Source organism: Corythoichthys intestinalis, chromosome 5, assembly GCF_030265065.1.
Source record: "Corythoichthys intestinalis isolate RoL2023-P3 chromosome 5, ASM3026506v1, whole genome shotgun sequence".
Classification (NCBI taxonomy): domain Eukaryota; kingdom Metazoa; phylum Chordata; class Actinopteri; order Syngnathiformes; family Syngnathidae; genus Corythoichthys; species Corythoichthys intestinalis.
Genome location: NC_080399.1, coordinates 11,239,850 through 11,266,385, shown reverse-complemented (window position 1 = coordinate 11,266,385; position 26,536 = coordinate 11,239,850). Strand labels below are relative to the sequence as shown.

The following is a 26,536-nucleotide window of genomic DNA, read 5'->3' as shown; positions in this document are numbered from 1 at the left end:
TGCATCATCCTTTACGAGCGTTGTGCATCCGAGTGGGACGCAGCAGGTTTGGGTTACAAGTGCTTCAAAAGTTGACGCTGGAAGCCACGCGTGGAATCTTTTGTGCATCCTGCTCCCCTGCATCGCTGCATGCATTATGGAGGAGGGAGCAGCCAGTCTGTCAGGACTCTTCATCCTATAAGAAAACTCACCAGTACTGATATGACTACTTAAAGTATTTCATGTAACCTGATTAGTTAATTCTTAATAGACATGAATAAAATAGTTACTATATAAATTGGGCTTTTCTTTTTTAAATCTGGGAATATATTAACTTTAGTACACATGTATTGTCATAATTTTTTTGCCATGAGTGACTAATGAGTAACATTAATTTGATCTAGGACTGCAAGTATTGATTATTTTAGTAGTTGATTAATCGATAAACAAGTTAGTTCGAATAAACGAGTAATTTGATAAGGAACATAAAAATTTTAAATACCTGAGCTGAGCCTCAAACTGTATAAAACAATAAATGAGGATCTAAGTACAACAAAAGAACAATTGGCTAATTTACATAGCAAAAGTCCGCTAGCTTGAATGCTATAAAATGATTTTTTTTTTTTTTTTTTTGCAAGCTCTTATCAAATGGTTCAAACACATTCCCGCAAAAATCAGCTAAATATATCTACAAACTAAATTATGAATGCATAAAAAAAACATTAGCTCAAACAAAACCTTAGGCTATGCTGGTCTTAACAGTAAGCAGCAGGATTCAGCCATGTGAATTGAGTTATGTCATATTGTTGCCACTAGAGGGCAGTGTATCCACTCAGATCAATAAAAATAAATGCAAACACTTTCAAAACAAACCATTACGCCATTTTAATTAAACGAATACTCGAAGCAGCAACATTTAATTTGAACCTTTTTTTCCTAATCGAATTGCTCGAGTTAATTGATTAATCGTTGCAGCACTAATTTGATTCTTTTTCTTTAAAAAAACTTTTTTTTGCAATGCATTTAACAAATGGTTCGAACACATATTCCCACAAAAATCGGCTAAATATACCTACAAACTAAATTACCAAAGCATTAAAAAAAAAAAAAACATTAGCTCAAACAAAAACTTAGCCTATGTTGGTCTTAACAGTGAGCAGCAGGATTTTGCCATGTGAATTATGTCATATTGTTGCCACTAGTGGGCAGTGTATCCACCCAAATCAATAACACAATGCAAACACTTTCTAAACAATCTATTACAACGCCACTTTAATTAAACGAATACTCGAAGCAGCAAAATTTCATTTTAATATTTTTTTCAAATCGAATTACTCAAGTTAATCGATTAATCGTTGAAGCACTGATTTGATCCCCGTTTTGTTTATAAATAAACATGTTTTTAAAATTTTTTTTTTGCAATGCGCCTAACGAATGGTTCAATCACATATTCCCACAAAAATCGGGTAAATATATCTAGAAACTAAATTATGAATGCAAAAAAAAAAAAAAAAAACCATTAGCTCAAACAAAAACTTAGCCTATGTTGGTCTTAACAGTGAGCAGCAGGATTCAGCCATATGAATTATGTCATATTGTTGCCACTAGAGGGCAGTGTAATCACCCAAATCAATAAAACTAAATGCAAACACTTACAAAACAAACCATTACAACGCCACTTTAATTAAACAAATACTCGAAGCAACATTTAATTCAAATCTTTTTTTAAATCAGATTACTCGAGTTAATCGATTAAACGTTGCAGCACTAATTACCCTGTTTTGTTTATAGATAAAGCTTTGTTGTTTTGAACGACCTGTACAAGCTGTAAATTTCTTTGTTTTTGATCAACAGTAAATATAACTGGGAGTGGCAATATTGTAGCTAATGTTGCACCGATAGGCTACCATTTTTTTATTCCCGATATCCATTCCGCTGACCAGCTGCGTGGTATCGGTCTATGCTGATACAGTACCATACGTTTTCAGAATTTATTTTTTAACCTCTTTTAGGACTAAATTACAATACTCACTTGAGTGTACAGTAAAAGCCATCATGGCTTGGTTAAACACTACTTGTCAACCTTTTTAGACACTACTTATCAACCTTTGTGCCTACCTAGTCTGGGAAACAATTGGATAAATTGTGAGATTTAAAATGCTCTGAAGGACGAAACTGTTTTGTTTTTGTTTAAATTAGTATCAAACTCCACAATTTAGCATTATACAACATTAGAGCCTCGATTAGTCATGTGCTAATGACCTATGCTAGCAGAGGAGAGGACACACGTTCGCGAGCCTAATTTTTTCCCATTTCCCCTACTTTTAACAAAGCTAATACCTTCATGGACACTCATTTCAAGATCAAGTGCTCATAAACATTCAAATCCTGGCAGGTGTTGCTGTGTAACATGCACATTTATCAATCATTCACAATTTAAAGTATAAACCCACGCATCGAAAATATGGAACTTACCAAAATTTTTAAAAAATCGACTTTTTCAGCGGCGTTTGTATCTGATGGCCATCTTTTAAAAGGGCGAGCAACGCAAATTTTTTTTTTTTTTTAATTATTATGAATTTTGAAATATTATCAAACATACACCATAGACTTCATAATCGTATTGACAGGACACGGGGCAGATTAATAGGCGTCCTACCTCCGTCAAAGCTGACCGATGAGAAACACAAAGAGCTTTTTACGTTGAAAATTCTCGTGAATAAATGCTTAAATCCCTGAAATCTTTATAAATGCAAAATGTTTTTATAAACGTAAAATGTCTTTATTAACGTAAAAAATCGAAGGTAAAACAGTGTCGATCATTGGTTAAAAGCAAAAACAACGGGCAGGTAGAATTTATTTTAATATCAAATGTGCTGCTCGTCTTCCGTAGCGCCGCCTTACCACAACAAAGAGCTTTTTACCTTTAAATTCTTGTGAATAAATGCTTAAATCCCTGAATTCTTTATAGATATGGACGTAAAAGTCTCGATTATTGCTTAAAAGCAAAAAAAAAAAAAAAACACGTGGAGGTAGCATTTATTTTACGAAAATATCTAAGGGCGATGCTAAGCCGTAGCAGTTATTTTCTCGTTTCAAAAATTAATAATTAACTTGAATCCTCAAACAAATCACTCCTGAGACAATCCTTCCCGTTGGTACGCAGTACAGCTTTCTTACTTTTTCAACTTAATCCAGCGTTACATATACTGCGTGCGTGTTTGTGAATAGCTCCTCTTGATGTGGGCGACCCCCTGCTTGAAGGGGAGGCGCAGTATGTGCCTGAAGTGACCTATCAATACCATTATGAAGTCTATGCATACTTCTCATAGCATGGTACATTGTTGTACAGAAAATCCAGAACGTACATGAAAAATACCAGAAATTACAATCATAGAACAAGAAATGTTAGTAAAAAAAAAAAAGTCATAGTAAAAATAAAATTTTAAAATATAATCTAATTATAGCAACAAAAAGAGATAAAGCTAGGATTTATCTGCAAGGTTAAGCTCATCAACTATCCTTCCTAGTTTCACAGCATTAATTTTTTTTTTTTTAAACCAAGATCTCTAGTACATATTGCGCATCATTAGTGCTTTGTCTTATTACTTTCCAATTACGATGCCTTTATCAGTATCAGGACCAGTTCCGATTCTTGTATCGGAACACAAATTGTAGCCCTTTTAAAAGATTGTTTGTATTTGCCAAAATAATGCACACTGTCTACACACTGAGTGTGCAATACATATTGTTATTATAGAAAAACTAAGAGGAGCAAAAATTGCATCAGTCTCCTACAACACTGAAGGTAACCCGAAACCTGACACTAAAGAAAGACAACTGAATATTTCATTAGATCATCATTGCCACTTTGACGTCACTGTTTATACAAGTGGAAAACCATTCTCTCCACCAATTTAACAAGAAGCTTAATTTTAAAATGTCATAACATACTTTGGGTCATTAACTAACCTCCAGTACGTCAATTTGAACAGAAAAATGCATGCGGATATGGTTGACAACATGGCAAAAGGAGTTTATTAAGTTGGTGTACGAATCAAGCTAGAGTTGTATCAAAAATACAAAAAAGAAACAAAATTGTCACAATTGAACCACAGAATCAAAGAAGTATTATTTTGGCATTTTGGTCATTATTTAACATCAATTTATGTTTATTATTTTGACTGTAATACCGAGTTAAGTGTTCTGTTAACAAAAAATAAATAAAAAAAACTGTCGCCCTCTAGTGTACAAACAAGAGACCGCAGTCTACCGATACTGGACGCCCGCTTTTTCGTTCTAAACTGATTTAACTTGAATTTGTTCACAAGCCGGAACTAACCATTGCTTCAATCAGCATATTATTTTATACCGTTCACGAATTATCAATTTAATAAATCTCCCACAGTGTGTGAAAAAATACAAGACATTTAACTACCAAGTTAGCCAAGAAACAAGGTGACCACCTAGCTAGCAGAGAAACTTTCAAAGACTCCAATAAAAAACAGAATTTTCACCTTGGTGGTACCTGAACTTATGTTCATACTATCAAACTACACTGTGTAGTCAAAAAAAGCACGTTCACAAATTAAAAAAAAAAAAATCATTTTGAAAGTTTTATTTTCTTTAAGTTACAGGGAAGCACATTTATGAACGCTTTTTTTTTTTTTTTTTAAAGAAAATTGAATATCTAGATTTGTATCTTAACAAATTATCTGAAAAGACAAATATAATACAAACCATAGGTATAAAATATATATTTGTGTTGGAAAAAAAAAAAAAAAAAAACTAATGAGACAAGTGGTTTTGATGGGTTTTGCATGCCCGGATAATCCGGCCAAATTTGAGTCCCCCATTCCCCCTTCTTGACAAAGTCAGCAATTGCTAGATTATCAAATGTCGCAGAGATTATCTTTTGTTTTAAGGAATAGTTAAGTGATATTCCGTCCTGATCTGCATGGAAAACGGTCATATTTGTTAAACCTGTTATGGCCACACTCAGACATCGGCTCACTTGGCTGTTTTAGAGCGTCTCATTGTCAAGGAGTGCACACACAAGCAGAGGAAGACAAGAGAATCACTATGTCGTCTTAAATTCAGAGGAGTTTTAAATTGTTGTGTATCAAGACTTTGGTGCGGTTCTGAGGTGTATTTTGGCTATTAATGCATTGAAGTGAGGATTAGAATACTTTAGTCTCCAAAGACTAGCATACATTTCGATTGCTTACGGTTCACCTCACAGTAATCAAAAACAAAATCACCACTCGAAACCCAAAAGTGAAAGCATTTAGCTCAACATGAGCATAAATTACTTTTTCCAGAGTGTGGTTCTTTCAATTTTATTTCTTTTGGTCCTGCTGCAATAAACTAAGAAAAACAAGAAACCAAAAGGATTATTGGAATGTTAAACGGCATAAGAGGGGAAAAAAAGAGCACTTCAGTTCGACTATGTAACATTTAACAATTTGCATATGTAATTTAAACAGTCATGTCTTATTCGATCTTCATTGGAGCTCAAACATGTACAAGTGTGTTAGGTAAAACCGACCTTAGAATTCACCACCTGTGAGAAAAGAAAAAGCTATCCCTACGCAAGTCAAACAACTAGTATAGTAGGTACGAGCAATAGGCAACAATGAAACAAGAATCCACAGAAGGCCATGGGCAACTTGCTCTCACAAGAATTGTACTAATAATTGTGCAAATTATTGACAATATTTTATAAAAAGGTAGCATTAGCCTAGAAATGTCCTACATTAACAGGAGTCATGCTAGATTTAATATATTTATACTACTCCTGAAATACATTATACTACTTGGTATTTTTTCATGTTTTTGTTGACAAAATTACTGCAACTTTTAATGGAAATATGTCAGCTTTGGTATTTAACTATCAATCTTATAAACTACCTAGCCTGCTAAGCAGATAGCTCATTTGACAATTGCTAACTATCGATTTTCTAACCAGCTAAAATGATAATTACCAGTTTGTTTTCTGAAGAATGAAATAGCCTTGTTAACCAATTAGCTCATTTGATAATTGGTAACTATTTTCTAACCAACCAGCCAGCTTGATAACAACCAATTCCTTTTCTAAAGACTGAAATAGGTATGTTGTTAACCAGTAAGTCCGATGTTAACTTGTGTAATTAACCTCGTCTATTGCTTTTGTGACAAAAAACTTTGTTTTGTGGGTGAAGTATCTTAGAAATGACCAAGGTTCTGGAGCTTTCCTTATTTTTAAAGCTAGTAGATTGCATTTCTGTGGCTAAAATTTGCAAAAAACCTTGAAAGTGGTCTCCTGGTCCAAGATGAGGGTTTCAGTGCCAGGACTCGTGACATTTACGAATGAGAAGTTCCACTTGGCCTTATGTCATATTTTCTACAGTACTGGATAGCTTTATATAATTTACTAGTCCGCAAACTTCAAAACATTTTTTGTGTAGAAAAATTATATTCAGTATGCAATCTTTTTGATTTACAAACATTAGTCAAGAACTGAAAAATAGAGAGAAAAAAAAAGCCAATTTCTTTACACAACATTCATTTAAATTCTCATAAGAGCAAATTGCCTGGCCAGACTGTTGTCCGCTCATCTCCCAAACAAACCTTACACAACTTATTGTATCATGCCACACCGATACACAAAATACACTCAAGAGAATGACGACGACTTCCCTAAAACGGAGAGGAGCGAGACGTCGGGAGAGCGGGAATCATCTCCTCGGATTCCCACCGATCGTCAGGATTACATTCACACTCATACTGCGGCTTCTCCGTTGGATTTAACTGTGCCTGAAGGTCCTGAAGTTCCAAATAGAACGTTAGAAAAAAAATACATGTATCCACATGTTTGTTCCAACTTCCTCAGATTGGACTCCCAACGCTAAAACCCGGAACAGGGTGTGCCACAGGTAGTCATAAAAATCTCGCTGTAAAAAATACGTCTGGATTAAATAAGAACTACAACTCCATGTCCTGAGCCTCATCCTCAGAAAAGTCCGACATGGAGCTCTCATCGGAAGAGTTGCCGCCGCCCACCTCCTGCTCTTTTAGCGCCTCCTCCGTGGCATACTTTTGGATGTATTCTGACAAAGAGACAAAAATGGGTGTCAGGAAGGAAATTCATTGTAGAAAATTATATGCAGTATACTTGTTAACTCTTCGTCAGGTCAGACTTTCAGTAGCAAAATTAGTGGTGTGTTCTCCACCTCCGCTACATTGATGTTTTTTTACATTAATTAGTGGTTGCTGCTGCTGCCGGCAGAAATAAAATTTTAATATCCCTTGTCTTTGAAGGGGGTGGAGGAGGCAGCATGTTGTCGACATGTTGTATTTCTGTCTGGGCTGTGAGTGCGTGTGGGGGTCATGTCATCAGTCAATCAAACGTGTGTTTGAGGGAAAAAATTTGAAAAGGTGAAAAGGGGTAAATGTCAGCCTGAACATAATGAAAGTACCGTATTGGCCCAAATATAAGACGGCCCTGATTATAAGACGACCCCCTCTCTTTCAAGACTCAAGTTTGAAAAAAGACTTTTTGAACACCAAATTAATGTTTATACAGAGAATAATTACACTACATCTGAAACAAATGATTATAACAATATATTTGAGAGAAAAAGCATGTTATTTTGCCTCATTCGAATCTTAATATCTGAACATTTAAATATGTAAACCAAAGTGCGATCACATTAGTAAATGAATGGCTTCTGGTTTTTGAAATGTAAATAAACCAATCTATTGTGATAAAACAACTAAATTGCAATAACTGCATTAACCATCAAAGTGAGGTCTAACTGTAACTGTAGTCTTGAAAAAAATCTGAATAAGGAAAAACATTGCAATAAAATAATGCAAACTTGTTAAACTTGAGAGTAGCTGAGATGTATCATGACAGAACATTACACCTCAAATTCAGCATTCGCTTCAATGATATCTGGCGTCATCTGGCATCGTGAATGGGTATAATGTCTAGACCCCAAATATAAGACGACTGCCACTTTTTCAATCTTATTTCAATGCAAAAAACACAGTCTTATATTCGGGCCAATACGGTAATTCACTTAATAACAGAAGGGTCAATCCTATCCATACAGCATATGGAATGACAATCTCAATTACCTATATAACTGAACTCATGATATAATTGCTTAAATGTTGGTGGGGACAATTTGAGCATCCTGAAAAGTTGCTAGTGTCAAGTCCCTACCGTCCCCATGCAAATCTACGCCCTTGCCAAAGGCACCCAGTTTACTCCGAGAGCGAAGTTGCGATACCCAGGACAAGGTAAAATTAAGTTGATGTAGCGCTGATAAATAAAATTAACGTGACTGTACCTTGCTAACGTAACTTTAGCGCTGCGGAGGGCTAGGCTTCTATTAATTATGGCAACTGTCGATGCGTGGCTAACGTGTCTTTCAGACAGGCTTTATTTAATCTGTAAAATCACAGCGCTGTAGAGTTATGAGGGTGCAAAATAAAAACATAATAAAACTGTCAATTTTAGCTCAGTAGTCATTGATGGATAAAACACCAAGTAGCACCGGTGTTCTGCCAAAATTGTCTACATCGGCAAAACATCCTACATTAGTCGAATGTGACACATTAAGTACTACCGTGCACTCTAAACTTGTTTTGTTTAGATGCATACAGGCAGAACGTACTAAAAAAAATGCCTTATGAAAATACTTAAATGTAGTTATATCTAGGGCTGTCCCAAACGACTAATTTTCTCCCGATTAGTCAGCCGACTATTTTTACGATTGGTCGACTAATCTAATAATTAAATTTTTTATTTTTTTTTTTACTAATTTAGCAATGAAATTTTTGTTGACGCTTATCAATTCACAAAAAACATATTGGAACACTCAAATTATTTATTAAAGTACAAATAAACACGTAAATAACAATAATAAATCACAAATAAACAATGAGTTCAAATGCTGATAGAATTAACTAGTGTAGCATCCCGATTGAAAAGATGGTCTCTTAAACTGATGGTTTACAACTTTTATTCCATCCTTGATGGAAACACACCGTAAGAGCTACGGTGCACACAAATAAAGCAACACAATTAGAAATTAACAAAAACTTTTCACCTTTTTCCTTTTAAACCTTATTTATATATCAATGAATTGCCTATATGAATTGCCTTTACCTTATTACCTTATCATTGACAATCTCTCCCTTGAGTGCAATGACTGTATATACTGTATATATTTATGACCTTTTAACCTTATATAATTTTCTATACATTAAAATAAACCATAACATGAAATAAACCTTTCAATTAGCATTAAGAACAACACTAATAGCACTTATAGGCCCATTGTCAATGAAACATTATTATTTAGTAAGGCGACAGCACCCTCTGGTGTACAAAAAATGAAGGAAAAAAAAAAATTACAAACTGCGTGAAGGCGCTTGAGTTGTTTATTCACGGCCGACACGCAGCCAAGCTTGGCACTGAACAGACAGGACAGAAGAGTGTACTCTCCTTTGTTTCTTTGAAATAAGTCAATGTTTTGGACACTCTGGTGCGCTTTTTTTTGGCTTTGTGCCGCTTTCCCCTCTTGCAAACAGAGCATCCGATATTCTAACTTTCCACGCATATATTTTTTTTAACCCTTCATTAACCGTCGACGGGATGTTGTGCTCGTCGACGGATTTACGTCATCGATGACGTCGACTATGTCGACTAGTCGGGACAGCTCTAGTTATATCAAATAAGCACGGTTTAAATACGCTACGTGACTAATGTGGTCAACTGCTTCAAAGCTAACACAAATAAACTAGGGCTGTCAAAATTATCGCGTTAACGCGCAGTAATTAATTTTTTTAATTAATCACGTTAAAATATTTGACGCAATTAACGCACATGTCCCGCTCAGAAAGTATTCTGCCTTTTGGTAAGTTTTACAGCAAGGCTTTTTGCGCTGTCCAACAGCGAACTCTTGTGGTCGCTTTGCGACATGGTTTATTATTTTCTTCTTTTCTTTCTTCATTATGGCTGCACGACGTCTCGGGCTGATAATGTTGTGCTTATATGATCCTTGGACAAGATTTGTCCGTAAGTATGGTTGTTGTAAAGAATGTACATATTATGTTAGTAAGCGAAATGTTATATTTTTTGTATGAGACGCGTTTTGTTTATGTTTAGTGAACCTGTATAGCGTGCTAAACTAACGTTGTTGCTAATGCAATGCTTGTGTACTTTTATTTTGTAGTTTTACGACGGTCTAAAGAGGACAATGGTTTGAGGCCATTTTATTAATAAATCAGATGAAAAAGGAAGAAGTCTGATTATTAAGGCGTCGTTCACTAGCTTTGGAAAAAGTAGACGCTTCGGAGTGAGGACAGCATAGACAGATTTAAATGACAGTAGAGTGAAATGCCCACTACAGTCCTTATGTACCATATGTTGAATATATATATCCATCTTGTGTCTTATCTTTCCATTCCAACAATTTATTTTACAGAATATATATATAATTTACAGAAAAATATGGCATATTTTATAGATGGTTTGAATTGCGATTAATTACGATTAATTAATTTTTAAGCTGTAATTAACTCGATTAAAAATTTTAATCGTTTGACAGCCCTAAAATAAACACAATGGTTAAAAGTATGAGAGAGTAATACATGCAAAAAGTATTTTTGAGGCAATGAAAAGGTTCTAAAAAAACTAAATAAAAACAAAAATAGTGAGTACTCGCCACTTCTAACCGATGTGCGCATGCGTGCGGATGCTTGCGCAAGCGCGCTGAAAGTTGTGTAGCACGTTTCGCCGCGTAGTAAGGAATGGCCGAACACCAGTGCCTCATGTGCTCCAATACAGCAGGTATTGATTTTGAACACTGCAAAAACTCAAAATCCGATCAGGACTTACAATTTAGACTAACTTAAAACTTAACTAGAACTTAAAAATAGCTTGAACCAAATGGATATTCAATTGAAACACGTGGGAAAAACACCTAAAGATGTGTGTTATCAAGCATAATGACACTTTAGGTGATTAAGATTTTTTTTTTTTTTAGATATTAAATTTTTTTTGAGCGAAAGCAGTGAATTTGCTCTTTTTTTCCAAGCCACATCTGAGATGTGTCGTATCGTGAGGTACCCACCCCTAGTTTAATTGGGCAACAAATGTAGAACATATGCATTCGTTTAGGACCGTTGTCAAGGAAAAAAGTGAAGTGATTAATTTTTTTTCCTAATGTTGAATTGTGTGTGGTAAAGAAAAATATTAGTGTAATGAAATGGGAACTTTTTCCAATTTTATGTGTTATTCGCTGCCTTGTGTATTTCAAATGAGGAAAATGTGGAACTCTAGGAAAATAATTTTTGTGATGCAGGAAATCATTCTTCACATGGCATGGTTTAAATTAGTTAAGAAATTACACGTATGAACGCTGAAGCGTATTTAGCATCATATAGTGTCATAAGGGAGGGACCTTTAATCTTGTGTTTGTAATCCTCTGGGCGGTGAAGGAACATTGCTGCAGCATCCCCGTTCAAAGGGTCGATGGGGTTGGGGTAGGAGAGCAGCTGGGGTAGAAAGGTCTCAAAGATGTTGGTAAGGTCTGGAGATGAGATTCGGGTGACAGAAAAGTAGATTTTAATCGCAGACAGAAGGATGAGCATTTTTCACAAGTCACTTTCTTTTGTAATATTTGTTACTAAATGACCTGAATGCATTAAATATCTTGGAAGAGCAGAAAATCCTCTCATTTCTATCGAATTTAAAGCCATTCAGAAGGTAAATCCGGTTTGGCACACTCTCGCTGCGCCTCTGCCAGTAAAACCTGAAGCTCAACTGACACTAGTTAACTTGTGTGCTAGCGAAGCTGTTTGTTAGGGTTATTCGCGCTTGAAGAAAAGCTTTTCACGTGATTGCATTGATGTTACAATTTAAATAAAAGACCTAAAAAAAAAAAAAACTAGTAACACCGGCACTGACCTGTCTTGCAAACTTAGAAAAAACATTCAACAACCCGATTCGACATTGAAAATGATGTATTGCATGTTCATTAGCTAGCTTAAGGACTTTTTGACTGTCAATTCTCGAGTGCTAGTCACATACCGTAGAGGGCCGTCCACATCTGGTTAATGACGTCCAAACACACTGTTCCTGACCTAAAAGGATATGCAACACTGTCAGAATAACTGTTCAAGGTACCCCTGTAAATTGTTCTTGCATTAAATGTAATGTTTCGAGCTCAAATCTCAAATAGGTTCCCCTGCGATTTCACGCTTCTCTGGTCATGCCCACATTGCAGGTCGACAGTTTTCTTTTACCCTATTAAGATTATGCAGTTGTCTGTGTTGTGTTGTAAGATCTTAAATATTGAATGTGTTCCAATATAATGACCAAAAATCTTCATGCGTGAAGAAAGCAGACAACTACCAGGTCACGACTCTGTACATTGTGAAGTAAAAACTTAACGTAGCCAATCAAGAAGCGACCCGACTAAAGAACAAATATGCTTAAGTAAATACAGTGGTACCTCTCCTCTACTTAAAAATTAACGTAATTTTCGCACTATAAAACGCATGTGACTATAAGCCGCCACCCACCAAATTTGGCACGAAAACGGCATTTGTTCATAGATAAGCCGCAATGGAATATAAGCCGCAGCCGTCCTCATTGTATTATGGGATAGTTACACCCAAAAATATTCACCGGTAACACTTTATTTGACAGCGGAATCATGCGATTGTCATAAAACCTAATGAACCTAATGCTTTGAACCAATTGGCTGCAAAGCTTCATTGCTTCAACAAGCTTAATTTGGCTATCACTGCTCCCTTGGGGCAGACACTCGACCTCTGCTACCACCTGCTGTCAACACTGTTGTTGTCCAACATGCCTCCTAGCATGCATTGCAGCACTGCAGATGTAAATAACAATCAAAATTCATGTTCTGTGCTACTTATTTCTTCAGTTATTGTTCCAGTTGTTTCATTAATTGCTAGTTATAGTATTTGGTAACACTTTATTTGACAGTGGCGCCGTAAGACTGTCATTAGGCAATCATAATTATGACATGACACTGTCATGAACATTAATGAATGCTTATAACAGATGTCATTTAATGTTATCCGGCCAATCATCTCACTTTTGAATGGATGTAAAAGATCCAAGCTGGACATAAATGGAGTTAGTGACATAATTTGCCAGATGATGCTTAATGACATCTGTTATAAGCATTCAGTAATGCCAAGATAGTGTCATGTCATAATTATGACGGTCTTAAAACGCCGCCGTCAAGCAAAGTGTAACCTATTAACCCAAATAAAATCAACAAATAAGCCGCACTGGACAATAAGCCGCAGGATTCAAAATGAAGGAAAAAAGTTGCGGCTTATAGTCCAAAATTTATGGTAAGTGGTTCTGGAACAGTGAATTTTTCATCAACGATGACTATAACGAAAACATTTCGTCAACGAACAACGTTTTTCATGACAATTACGAGACGATAACGAGCTAAAACATGTTTTGGGAGAGTAAAACATAACGAAACTAATGCCAGTTTTAATCTGACAAGACAAGAACGAAAAAGCGCCATAGTTTCCATCACATGTTCACAATGTGTGACATTTTATGTGTAGTTAACCTGCATCGTAGCAGTTTTTGGTTGTTGGATTGACGTGCAAGTGTCCTCTCCAGTCTCTCCATTGCTTGTTTGAGACACACACACGGTAAGATGTTTTCTTATCTTGGCCAGAGAGGATATGCAATATTGTTTTAACCTTAAAAGGTCTTTGCTGAGTGATCTTCAAATGTAACTCGTAGCGTTAGCATTGCATTCGCGTTGCATTAGGGTAATGCTAACAGCATGTGTCCTCAAATTCTCGAACTTTTTTTTTTTTTTAACATACAGTTTGTGGCATCCAGGTGGGTATAATTAATTGAAAATAATGTATTGTTTTCCTGCCGAGTGTGTATTATCACCAAGTAACCGTTGTCTTTGAAGAAACTACAATATGTGCTCGCTTGTCACTGTTCATTCGAAATAGTTGGGAACAATTACTTATTTATTGTTGGAGTCGATTTTTTAAATTTTGCAAACAAAAGCATTTTAGTAACTAAAACTACTACTAAAACTAGACAAAATTAGTCTTGAGTTTTTGTCAACAAAAACTACGCCAAGGTAAACACATTTTGGGATAAAATATGACTGAGGCAAAGAAGTATTATCGTCCAAAAGACAAAGATGAAAATTAAAAGGGCTGCCAAAAACAACACTGTTCTGGAAGAAGTCTCGTGAACTGAAATTTCCATAACTAGAGACTAGAGACGCGTTTTCTATGTAAATGCTGTAATCTGTTCCAATCCTCCCAAAATTCAGACATAAATCTTTGATAAAGCATACATACACACATACACATCCAGTAGAGGTCCTTCTTGGCCAATTGAATATCAGGAAGATACTAGCCAATAGCAGAGGAGCTATAAGTATGTTACATTCAGTAAACTCTGGGAGCTGCAAATGGCAGCACATACTGTATTTTTTCCTTTTGTATGTAAAGCCGTTTGTAAGTAGAGGTACCACTGTATAAACAAAGCATATCCTAACTAAAAGACAAAGAACAATGACGCCAGCTATTGGTTTAATTTGCTAAGTTTCTTTGTCTTTAAAATGTTTCCTAAGATTACATTTGATCATGAACGGGTTTTCTTGGAGGACCAATTTTACATGCACGATTTTTATTTTAAAAAACAACAAAACAAAACTTGTGCGTTGGCCTAACGCAGTGTGTGACGCTTGAATTGCGAACGCATCATAGTAATGATCGCCACCTTGACATTGTGATGTGCCTTGATTACAAAGAACAAAATAACGTGTTTAAAACAGATATCAGAAAAATTAACAATCAAAACCAACTTACGCTTCATCGATGTTGGGATGAAAAATTTTGTTCATGAAACCTGTTTTAAAAAATGTACAAAAGGGGATTTTAAATACTAGACTGAAAGAATTATGAACAAATATCCCACAGTTAACACAGAACGTACCTATTGATGGGGACTTGAAGGGGTATTTGTCTGGAAGATCCACTCTAACTTTCCACACGCCTCCTTCATAAGGAGCTGGAATGATAGGATTCCAAAATGGAATCATCCCAAGGCAAAAATGATCTACCGTATTTTTCGGACTATAAGTCGCAGTTTTTTTTCATAGTTTGGCTGGGGGTGCGACTTATACTCAGGAGCGACTTATGTGTGAAATTATTAACACATTATGATATCATTTCACATGTTATTTTGGTGTTTTGGAGTGACACTGATGGTTTGGTAAACTTGTTAGCAAGTTATGCTATAGTTATCTGAATAACTTAATAGCTACGGCCACATTCGCGTCCTGAATTGTATTATTGACTTTTTTATATTGAAATGCATGCTTTTAGTATGTGGTGCTTTCACGCCCACGTGGGGGCGCACTCGCACTTGTTTACGTGAGGAAGGGCGCTCACACCCCAGAAGACCAACAGCTACGTAGCTCTGAGTGAGTGGGCGAGTTAGCGAGAGAGAAACACAGCTGCGAACCTACTTTCATTGTTTATGCTTGTAAAATATCACTACAGAGGCAACTCCTGTGCGTATATTCTTTTCTGTTGTTGTTGTGTATTTTCCACCCACGATCGGACACTTAGAGCCAGTTGTGTGTTTGTTTGAACGATGCGCTAATGCTAGCGGACGCATGCTAACCGTTTGTTACATGTCATTGCTGTAAAAGCACCTAATTGTCATTTATTTACGTCGATGCGAACCTGTTTGGTATCGAGGACGAAATTGATTCAGCAAATTATACGGACGTCCAACATCGACATTTCGGAGTTTAGCCCGCTGAATAGCCAGGACCGAGCCGTAGCATCCTGGTGAGCACAGTATATTCGCATTTCATTTTTCATGCACTGTACACTTATTCAGCATGTTGTTCTCTATTGTATTTTTATATTAAATTGCCTTACAAGATGACATGTCTGTTCTATGTGTTGGATTTTATCAAGTAAATTTCCCCCAAAAATGCGACTTATACTCCGGTGTGACTTATGTTTTTTTTTCTCTTCGTTGGGCATTTCATGGCTGGTGCGACTTATACTCAGGTGTGACTTGCAGTCCGAAAAATACGGTAGGTTTCAAAAAAAAGAAATATGAGCATGCGTGAAGTTAACTGGCTCTTACTTTCGGACGGTCCGTGGAACTTGACCACAAACTCATTGAGTCCGCTCAGGATGGTGACTTCATGCTTGCTCTCAATGCTGATGTCTGGTTAAGGAAATATACACAGAGAGCAGGAAACGCACTAAACAGGAAGCCTAACAAGAAGCTAACTTTTTGTGACGGGAAGACCAACAATGCATTTCATAAGTTCCTCTACCGTCAAAATAACTTGTTATTGAAATTATGCACTGAATGTGACATGATCATAATGACCTGTAGGCAGAGCTTGAGTTTAGGCCTTATTTGATCAGGATTATTCGGGCCAAGTAATTTTTATTTATTTATATATTTGTGTAGAATTCCCGGGGTACCAACAACAGTATTTTAATGTACTATTGTAATTAAATTACTAGCAGCAATAAGTAAATACTGCAAATAAGGGGCAGTGACATTAAAAAAAACTGCAACACTAGTCTTGTGGGGCTTGTTCCTACATGTTGTTCTTGAATCAGCTGTGAATTGTATATGTGAAGCCCCGCCCTCTGCCATGTTCCGGATGGTAACAGGCGAACCAATCAGAGCACGCAGTCTCGCTGCAGGACAAAAACAAAACAATTGAGCTCACGCTGCCTGACAAAACCTTTCAGGGTTACTTAACCTCACAGCGGATAAAAATGGAAATATACGTTCATTAAAAGGCAATAAAAACACTTTCAGGTACAAATATTTACAAATAAATTTGTGCTTATATGAAACTAGGTCCAAGATGTCATTTGTATCACAAAAAGTCAAAATATAAGGAAGTTGCTGTTTTGTTGTTTTTTTTAACTCGTACCTTTATTCTTACCACGCGTCTGTTTGGTATTAAAAATATATGAGCGAGGGGTTGAAATGACATTTCAATAATCATAACATATCGATTGTTGTTGTCCTACGAAGCCAAAATAGTTGTTAGCATATCCCCCGTTTGTTCTCTTTCAGCTAGCAAGCCTTCATCAAAACCGTGACAAAAACAAGTGTTTGACCAACATTAAATCATCCCAAAACAGCAGGAAAGTCAAACATGGCGGTCTAAAATATGTGCAGTCGAGTGGCTTTGGTTTGCCTGAGTCCGACGACGACTCATTTGTTTTCTGAGCTTATTTTTGGACCACAACCTGAAGCTAACTCGAAGTTAGCCGCTAACGTACAGTAAGGGGAAAAAGGCAATGCTAACACTTATTACTTGACCCACTGAAAACAATATCGCTCGTAGACATAAAGACGATGATATAAACAAATTTAGCTTCACTAATATAATTATTCATATCAGTGTCACTGACACACAAGTGGGGGGAGTTTTCCCAAGACCCCATTATTGTAAAAGGGCACAGTATCCATTCAAAACAACGTCTAACAAACACAATAAAGTCTTTTTAATCCTATAAATCGTGAAACAACTTTGGAATAAAGGATACAGTTTCACCACGTCGGTGTCCATTCGCCTCTTGCCAGGACTTGGAGACGACATTTTTGTTTGTGTGTATTCCTTTTCAGAAGTAAGCTAAGGAAAAATACTGCGGTGGGGCTTCTTTTTCAATCGTGGAAACAGCTCCAAAGCTTGTGGGATGAAATCGTCAGCCTTCCAACGGAATCCATAAACAAAAGACCAGTTGTGACATCGTTCACTTTGTCTGTTTTTGCCCCCCCAAGTAATATTTCGAGCAGCTTCGATGAGTTGTCTTCGGACTAGCTCCAACCAGACGAGGGGAGGAGTTGAGATATGGAAATATAAAGCAGAAACGAAAAAAACGTTTCAAAGCGCTTCATTTGCGCGGCGTATTAAAAAAAATGCCCATCATTTATGACGACTCTGAAATTAGCACGTTCCATGAAAAGTTTGTAGTTTCGTAAAATATTGTCTGAATACCGCACGCATGAACTCGAGTATATTTCCATTGGCTTTATGCCACAGCACTACTTTGCCTTGCCTTGTCAATTATGGCGACTATGAAGTTAAAATCTAATCACGCGTTTGATTACACGTTTGTTCTTTCAAGCCCGCTAAAGGGCAAAGTTCAAGAATCTTCTGTGCATTGGTCAAATGCTAATGCACTTCCTCGGCCGCCGTAGTTTTACTTACCATTTGATAAACAAATCCTGAAAAATGTAGTTTGCGGTTTCTTCGTGTACTGACGCTACTTCTAATTCATTATTAACATTATTATATGAGTTATAATGTACAGCTCTGTGGAAATATATAAAAACTGTCAAATATTTTGTTTATTAACTTATACATTGCCGTTAACGTCGACAAACGTCAAATTCGTTTGGCTTGAATGGCGTACCGCAAGCAACACGTCACTTCCGCTAATTAATAGTCATGACATTAGCTACTGTTGGGGGGACACGCCACCGTTTGTCCCTAATAGACCCTTATAGAGCAATTCATGGAAGCCCCGGTGTTATCTGACGCGTTGCATAAGAGGCGTTATGTGGAAAAGGTTCAGTTCATCCATTCGCCAGATCCATATTTGATGCCTAAATCGATATTTTTCCACCCGCTATCTTCGCCGTCTTTGCCTGACCCTGATATTTACATCTATCTTGTCCACACAAAATCAGCCTATTCTCACAAAAGTTTGAAAAACTTTAAGAGCTTGGAGGCTTATAAATACTTCGTTGCTGGTTGGGGGAAACAGGTCCTCGTCCACGAAAATTCGGCAGGAATCTATCTTGTGCTCGGGAAGGTGAGTTACGAAATTTTCAATTCAAAATCTTTTGTTCTTGCTAACGTCCACTGTAGAGTCTAATGTATTTCATGTCATTTGTCAATGGAGCTAGGGCTTTTAATGTTTATATGGTTTAGCGATAGCACTCTCACTTCTTACATATATAATATGTAATAAATATGAAGTGCGATAGCACTACTCCAGATTGTCCCTAGTTGAATTTATTTTTTGGCTTTTGACCTCAATAGTGAAATTGTAAATTAATTGTATGACAACTGTCTTATTATCCCCTTATAATTATAAATTTTCAGGTAGATCATTCACAACGTCTGAGTGTATGTTGTCGCCGATTAGCCTAGCAATGATCTTAATTGTGGTTGTCAGCCCAAAACCCTCTAAATATATATTAAATGCATCTCACCAGATATAAAATGACTACTACATAATCTGTGGTAGTCGTTTGGAGCCCAGTTTTCTCGTCGAATTGCAGCAGTCAATCTCGCTCTCCTCTCCGGGTCTCTTGGAATACGGTAAAACTTCAAGTCTCTCCGTCTATCTTCTCTGTTTTTGCAACCGACCGCCACACACGACTTCACCATTTTGATTATTAATGTTAACGAGCAGAAAAACACGCCATAATAGGAGGAATTTACGAAGCGCTAATGCATTAACATGACGAGTATACGGACAACATGGCGGGGAGGCGTGGCTGTGACGAGGAGAGTTATGAACCTTTCTTTGGTGTTTTGGGTTATCAATTTGAGCCCAAACGAAAGCCAATGCTGCTTAATGAAAGGATCATTGAGAGGAGCATTCACACTATGAAACACCTGCAACATCATGTTGGAAACGCTGAATGGTTTGTTTTGCATTTCTTTTTGTGAAGCTGATACACCATGACCGCAAAATAATGTAATGTATAGAATAATTATCATTTATTGTGCTATCATAAGTTTTCGCTCTGCCAACAGACACAAATATGAATGGGATTCGAGGATTTGTTCTATATATTTTACGAGCGATAATTTATACATGTGTCCAGTCCTATATCCAATGCGTGATTTGTTTTTATTATAAAAGAGTACTCACTCTGGCCATTTCGAGCTTGGCTGCTTCGCTCCTTTGGTTAGCCTGGGGTAGTCTCATCAGAGCCAGTCGTCCTCTTTCTTGATATCTCGGGACATTTAGGTGGCTGCGCGTGTATGGTGGCTGCTTTCATCAGCAATTTCTTGGCAAAACCTGATTTCATTTGTCCATAGTTCGAATAGCTTTCAGGTGTAAAATGCGCACCACACAAAACCGTGCCGGAGGCTGGGTCTGCAAAATTAGCCCTCTTAGCACGGACGAACTTTACTCATTGTCTGCGTAGTCCAGCTCTTTTTCTCGCGTTCGGGAACTCATGGGTACTACATTGCGACAAACGGCTATTTGTAGACCACATAGCATGACAGGTTTGAACCATTTTAGCGATTTTTTGATGAAACACGAACGCAACTCTCTCGTTGATAAACAACGATTGCATCTGCCTCGACCTTTCGTTTCCTTGTTATGACGTCTCCACTCCATTCGGCTGTTTCCGGAATACTTTCGGAAATGTACGTAATTTTCGATCTATTTTCGATAATTGCTCATGAATGCGATTTATTTTTTTGTTAACTTTATTAATATTTGTTATCTTGCCACATAACGGTTCTATTAATACCTCACAGCCCCTTAGTGTTTTAATACCCTTTAAAGAGATGGCTTGAGTGTCGAAGGCTAAAAAAGACGAAATAAAACGAGCCGACCTAAGCATAGCCTTAGCTTTTTTATCGACGCGGCTGACAATGACATTCACGTTTCAACAAGCTACCCTTTACCAGCAGCCCTGTCTTTCTTATATATTATATCCTCTGGTTGTCCTACGTCTCTGACCGTTTTTGAGGGTAATTTAGTTAGTTTTGTGTCGCGATCGCAAATGCTACTCAGTGACAGCCAACGAACACTTTTCAATGTTTTATTGATAACAAATCTTAATTCTATAATGTATTTCCACTTTCCCCTTATGAAAGTTTTTTTTTTTTTTTTTAAACAGAAAAGGTAACAGGCAGTCAAATACCATTTTAATTCTTTGCAGGTCATTCATTGTCAGACAGAAGCAGCACGGGACAACGTCACACTAAAAAATAAGTTAAAAATATCAAAATGGCTTACCTCTTTGTCCTCTGAAGGAGCATGCCAACCCAACAAAATGTTTACTGCATATGAAATGTGAATGGCTTCACTCTGGCTTCACCTAGCTGGCGTTAAAAAATCAGCGCAAGTTGATTCATTCGTCACATTTTTTCCTCCGAGTTTTTGGGTTCCGGGAAACGTATGAAGAAAACATCTTTAATGTCGAGAGTCGTTTCTACAAGTTCCAAAAAAGCAATGCATGATTCGTTTTTGAAAGATTACCGGAGAAAAGTAGCAGAATTACCATTGCTTCTATGCAAGGGCTGGTCTATAATGTCCCACTTCTACTTTACTTCCGCTTTACGATGCGACGTCACGGTCTAAAAATAGCATGCGTGCGGTACGCCATTGAATGGTCCTGTTTAAACGCCATTTAACGCGGATCCAATGATCGCTGCCAACACCTCCCAGTCCAAATGGATTGGATGTCTGTGACCAGGGCTGTCAATAGACATGCAGGGGACCGGGGACAAGAGAACATTATAGGTGAGGGCGTAGTTTTACTGGTCTCAACATTGGTAGGGACGATATAACAGCATAACATGCATGAACACTTTTTCCTGGAGACGGGACATTTATAAGACCAAACATTGGTTGAACAGGGGTCAGGGATACATTTCTGATGAATATGAACCTAATTCATTGTTAGGCTAAACGATCAATGCAAAATAAATCTGTATTGACTTATACCAGTACTTCTCAAATAGTGGGGCGCGCCCCCCTGGGGGGGCGCAGAGCAATGCCAGGGGGGGCGCATGTGACCTCGGGGAACATGTTTTTTTTTTTGCCGTACTGGAATAAAGTGTACTTGCACATCCACTCAGTAGGTGGCAGTGGCGCTCTCATTTTCAGAGTGCGCGCAGTATTTTTGAACTAAGGAAGAGCACTCAGCACACACAGACAACAGATATGAAGAGCAGTGTGCCACCGCCGTTTTCGAAAGCCGTTTTCCGACCGGACTCACTCACGCAGCGACCCACTGTCTTGTCCGGTTCTCACGTCGCCGCCCGAGAAGTGCCATTTTCGGCTTGGGATCGTCACGACGACTGCCCTCACTACCTCGGCCGCCGTGAATGCGCTTTTTTCGTGCCGTTTGCCTTTTAGCTTTGACTTGTAATACAGTGGGTGATGATGAAAGACCACTGTTTACTGTGTCTAAAAATAATTATAGCAGACAGCAAGAAGCCAAATCAATTAAGACGCCACTTAAAGACATTAGACCCCAATCTCATTGTTAAGCCGCTTGATTTTTTCAGTGAAAACGTGCCGAATATTGCCAACAATCGTCCTGCTTTGTCAGTGTTATATCAGTAAGCCAGTGAGCATTGTTAGCATGCTAATTGCAAAATAACTCCACACCATTGCAAAGGAGGTAAATACTGTGAGCAGCAATAATAAAAACTGTCCTGTCCAAGGACACTTTTTTTCCCCTTTTATTCAGATGTTTTTTCGGTCAAATTTTTTGGCACATTGTCCTCATGAGTGAATGTTTCTAATCAATTTTAATTTGGTATTATTTACTGATTTTATTACATTTTATTTTCTGTATCAAATGGTCAAAAATGTACCTTGAGTGTATTTTTTAGTTTGGATGTGAATTTTTTTTTTTTTAAATTCAGGCAAATTGATGCACGTCACGTCTTCGCTGTTGCAAACAAAACAATGTTAATAAAGTTATACTTTATTATAAGTTGATCTATGTTACTTTTTTTCTTTATTAGAAAAAAAGGACACAATATTAGGCAGATGCGTATTTATAATAGTAATTTTATAGACAAATTATACTATTTACAGTGGCGGCAGAGAGTTTGGGGGGGGCGCGAAACATTTACGTCTTCCTTGGGGCGTGACAGAAAATAATTGAGAAGCACTGACTTATACTAACTTTCATATGTACAGTGGGGCAAATAAGTATTTAGTCAACCACCAATGGCGTACCTCACGCAGGCTATTTTTAGACCGTGACGTCGCATCGTAAAGCGGAAGTAAAGCCGAAGTGGGACATTATAGACCCGCCCTCGCATAGACCCAACATAATTTGTGCTACTTTTCTCCGGTAATCTTTCAAAAACGAACATGCCGATCACGCATTGCTTTTTTGGAACTTGTAGAAACGACTCTAGACATTACGACACATGAAGGATGTTTTCTTCATACGTTTCCGGAAACCAAAAACTCGGGAGGAAAAAATGTGAAGACCGAATTAACTTGCGCGGACTTTTAACACCAGCTCTGTGAATCCATTCACATTTCATATGCAGTAAACATTATGTTGGGTTGGCATGGTCTTTCAGAGGACAAAGAGGTAAGCCATTTTTATATTTTTAACTTATTTTTTTAGCGTAACGTTGTGCCGTACTGCTTCTGTCTGACAATGAATGACCTGAAAAGAATTACAATGGTATCTGACTGCCACTGTTACCGTTTCTGTTATATATATTTAAAAAAAAAAAAACTTTAGTAAGGGGGGAGTGTAAATAAATTATAGAATTAAGATGTGTTATCAATGAAAAAATTAAAAGTGTTTGTTGGTTGTCACTGAGTAGCATTTGCGATCACTACACAAAGCTAACTAAATTACCCCCAAGAACGGTACGAGACGTAGGACAACCAGAGGATATATAAGAAAGACAGAGCTGATGGTAAAGGATAGCTTGTTGTAATAGGAGAATGTCATTGTCAGTCGCGTTGATAAAAAAGCTAAAGCTATTCTTAGGTCGGCTCGTTTTTTTCGTCTTTTTCAGCCTTTGACAAGCCATCTCTTTAACTGAACATTTTTATGTTCTTCCACATCTTTGCCAGTGAATTTGGCACCAGGGACATCATTTTCGGAGAGAATTGGTTGGTTTAGCTCTGTAAACATCTCCTTCGTACACGATTTCCCTTCATTTCCTATAGACCCTATTCAGATGACGTCACAACCACGCCCCCGCGCCATATTGTCCGTCAACTCGTCACTGTTGATGAATTACCGCTACGTAAATTCCTCCTATTATGGCGTGTTTTTCTGCTCGTTAACATTAATAATCAAAATGGTGAAGGCGTGTGTGGCGGTCGGTTGCAATGACAGAGAAGATAGACGGAGAGACTTGAAGTTCTACCGGATTCCGAGAGACCCGGAGAGGAGAGCGAGATGGGCTGCTGCAATTCGACGAGAAAACTGGGCTCCAAACGATTACCACAGATTATGTAGTAGTCATTTTATATCTGGTAAGATGCATTCAATATATATTTAGAGGGTTTTGGGCTGACAACCACAGTTAAGATCATTGCTAGGCTAATCACCGACAACATACACTCAGACGTTGTGAATGAACTACCTGAAAATTTATAATTATAAGGGGATAATAAGACAGTTGTCATACAATTAATTTACAATTTCACTATTGAGGTCAAAAGCCAAAAAATAATTCAACTAGGGACAATCTGGAGTAGTGCTATCGCACTTCATATTTATTACATATTATATATGTATGTAGTGAGAGTGCTATCGCTAAACCATATAAACATTAAAAGCCCTAGCTCCATTGACAAATGACATGAAATACATTAGACTTGACAGTGGATGTTAGCAAGAACAAAAGATTTTGAATTGAAAATTTCGTAACTCACCTTCCCGAGCACAAGATTCCTGCCGAATTTTCGTGTACGAGGACCTGTTTCACCCAACCAGCAACGTAGCATTTATAAACCTCCAAGCTCGCAAGTTTTTCAAACTTTCGTGAGAATAGGCTGATTTTGTGTGGACAAGATAGTTGTAAATATCAGGGTCAGGCAAAGACGGCGAAGATAGCGGGTGGAAAAACATCGATTTAGGCATCAAATATGGATCTGGCGAATGGATAAACTGAAGCTTTTCCACATAACGCCTTTTATGCAACGCATCCAATGAGTTTACGGCGTCAGATAACACCGGGGCTTCCATGAATTGCTCTATAACTTGCACGACTAATTGAAAACAATGAGAATAGGTCTAAAAAATACGGACAATATGGCGACACGTCATTTTGTGACGTAGGTGAGTAGGGTCTATTAGGGACAAACGGTGGCGTGTCCCCCCAACAAGATAGTTGTAAATATCAGGGTAGCAGATGTCAGGCAGAGACGGCGGAGACAGCGGGTCGAAAAACATCGATTTAGGCATCAAATATGGATCTGGTGAATGGATAAACTGAAGCTTTTCCACATAACGCCTTTTATGCAACACATCCAATGAGTTTACAGCGTCAGATAACACCGGGGCTTCCATGAATTGCTCTATAAATTGAACGACTAATTGAAACCATTGAGAATAGGGCTAAAAAAATAATGGACAATATGGCGGCCGGATACAGCGACACGTCATTTTGTGACGTAGGTGAGTAGGGTCTATTAGGGACAAACGGTGGCCTGTCCCTACTTAGCAACAGTAGCTAATGTCATGAATATTAACGAGTGGAAGTGACGTGTTGCTTGCGGTACGCTATTGCCAAGTTCGCCACTGCCCCCACTGACCCAAAAGTCAAACTCCGCCTATGCCTTGGCAAGATTACATGTTTCATTATCAAGGGATGCTGCACGCATCAAAGTGCAGTAGCACAAATGTCCACAGGAGAGTGATGTTCTTCCATATTTTCCTTTGCCGTAACAGCTTGCTGGTGGTCTTTGCAGAGTGGATTAAAGCAGAGGAGACTCCAGTGAGCCATGCAAAGCTCCTTTGAGGACTTCAGGCCCAAAAATATAATAATACTACAGCCATCAAACCATGTCAAACCCGCAAGGTCACTCAAAGGTTTATTAACCTGCACGTCAAGCATCCTCACCTGCCAACTTGAGGGCCTTTTGTATTAATTCTGCTTGATTTGCTTGGGAAAAATACTATGCGGCGAACACTCTGTCCCTCTTGACAGAGCTAAGATACTGCTTGTTGAATGCTCTGAAAATTAGCCTGGCTGTGGTCATATTATTTACAACATGAATATGAAGGGTGTTTGGACATGGACAGGAAATAACAAATACAAGGGAATTATTTGTCATGAATAATAAGGTGAATGTGAGTAACCGTGAGTGATATTAACCAGCGTATTATTAGCCCTTTCTTCGAGAGGGCTGGCTGGCTTCATTTCGAGATAATCAAGTGACAACACAAAACAATGACGCTGCTTTGAAGTCTTTCTTTCACCTCGGCTGCTATTGTGCTGCCATTATTTGGACTTTGGAGGCTATTATGAGTGTTTACATTTGCATAACATTTTGTGAGCAGTGGAGGGGATTTTTAGAGGACACGTTAGAATGAAGAATTTCCAAGGCCACATCAAAATGAGATATTATGAACAAAAGATAAAAAAGTTGGCGTTAATTCGGAGTGTCTGGATGAAACTCCTCGATGTTACATAATTTTGCTCCTACGGTGCAAGGAGCCTTGGAAGTTTCATGACGTGACAAGCCGCTTGAAAGCTGTGCCTCATCCCTTTCCTATCCG

General features: G+C 37.7%; 1 protein-coding gene across 3 annotated transcripts; it reads right to left on the bottom strand.

The window, feature by feature from the left end:
- Positions 1-1,546: 1,546 nt before the first annotated feature.
- Positions 1,547-18,453, bottom strand: LOC130915864 (ubiquitin-conjugating enzyme E2 H-like). 3 transcript variants are annotated; one of them, XM_057836028.1, is made up of 8 exons: positions 18,273-18,453; positions 17,608-17,878; positions 16,172-16,248; positions 15,002-15,076; positions 14,875-14,914; positions 12,065-12,117; positions 11,436-11,564; positions 1,547-7,067 (listed from the first exon to the last, which is right to left on the bottom strand). In XM_057836028.1, exons 2-8 carry the CDS (start codon positions 17,658-17,660, stop codon positions 6,943-6,945), a joined length of 552 nt encoding a protein of 183 aa, XP_057692011.1. In that variant the 5' UTR covers positions 17,661-17,878; positions 18,273-18,453; the 3' UTR covers positions 1,547-6,942. The 3 variants fall into 3 exon arrangements, with proteins under 3 accessions (XP_057692011.1, XP_057692012.1, XP_057692010.1); XM_057836029.1 differs by having other exon boundaries at positions 17,608-17,771; XM_057836027.1 differs by lacking the exon at positions 18,273-18,453 and having other exon boundaries at positions 17,608-18,224.
- Between the last annotated feature and the right edge of the window lie 8,083 nt (positions 18,454-26,536).

Coding starts and splice junctions, on each gene's coding strand:
- LOC130915864 (XM_057836028.1), bottom strand. CDS start 17,660: ATGTCGTCTCCAAGTCCTGGCAAGAGGCGAATGGACACCGACGTGGTG. Junction 15,077..16,171: donor GTTCCACGGACCGTCCGAAA/GTAAGAGCCAGT, acceptor CTATCATTCCAG/CTCCTTATGAAGGAGGCGTG. Junction 14,915..15,001: donor CTTCAAGTCCCCATCAATAG/GTACGTTCTGTG, acceptor TTTTTAAAACAG/GTTTCATGAACAAAATTTTT.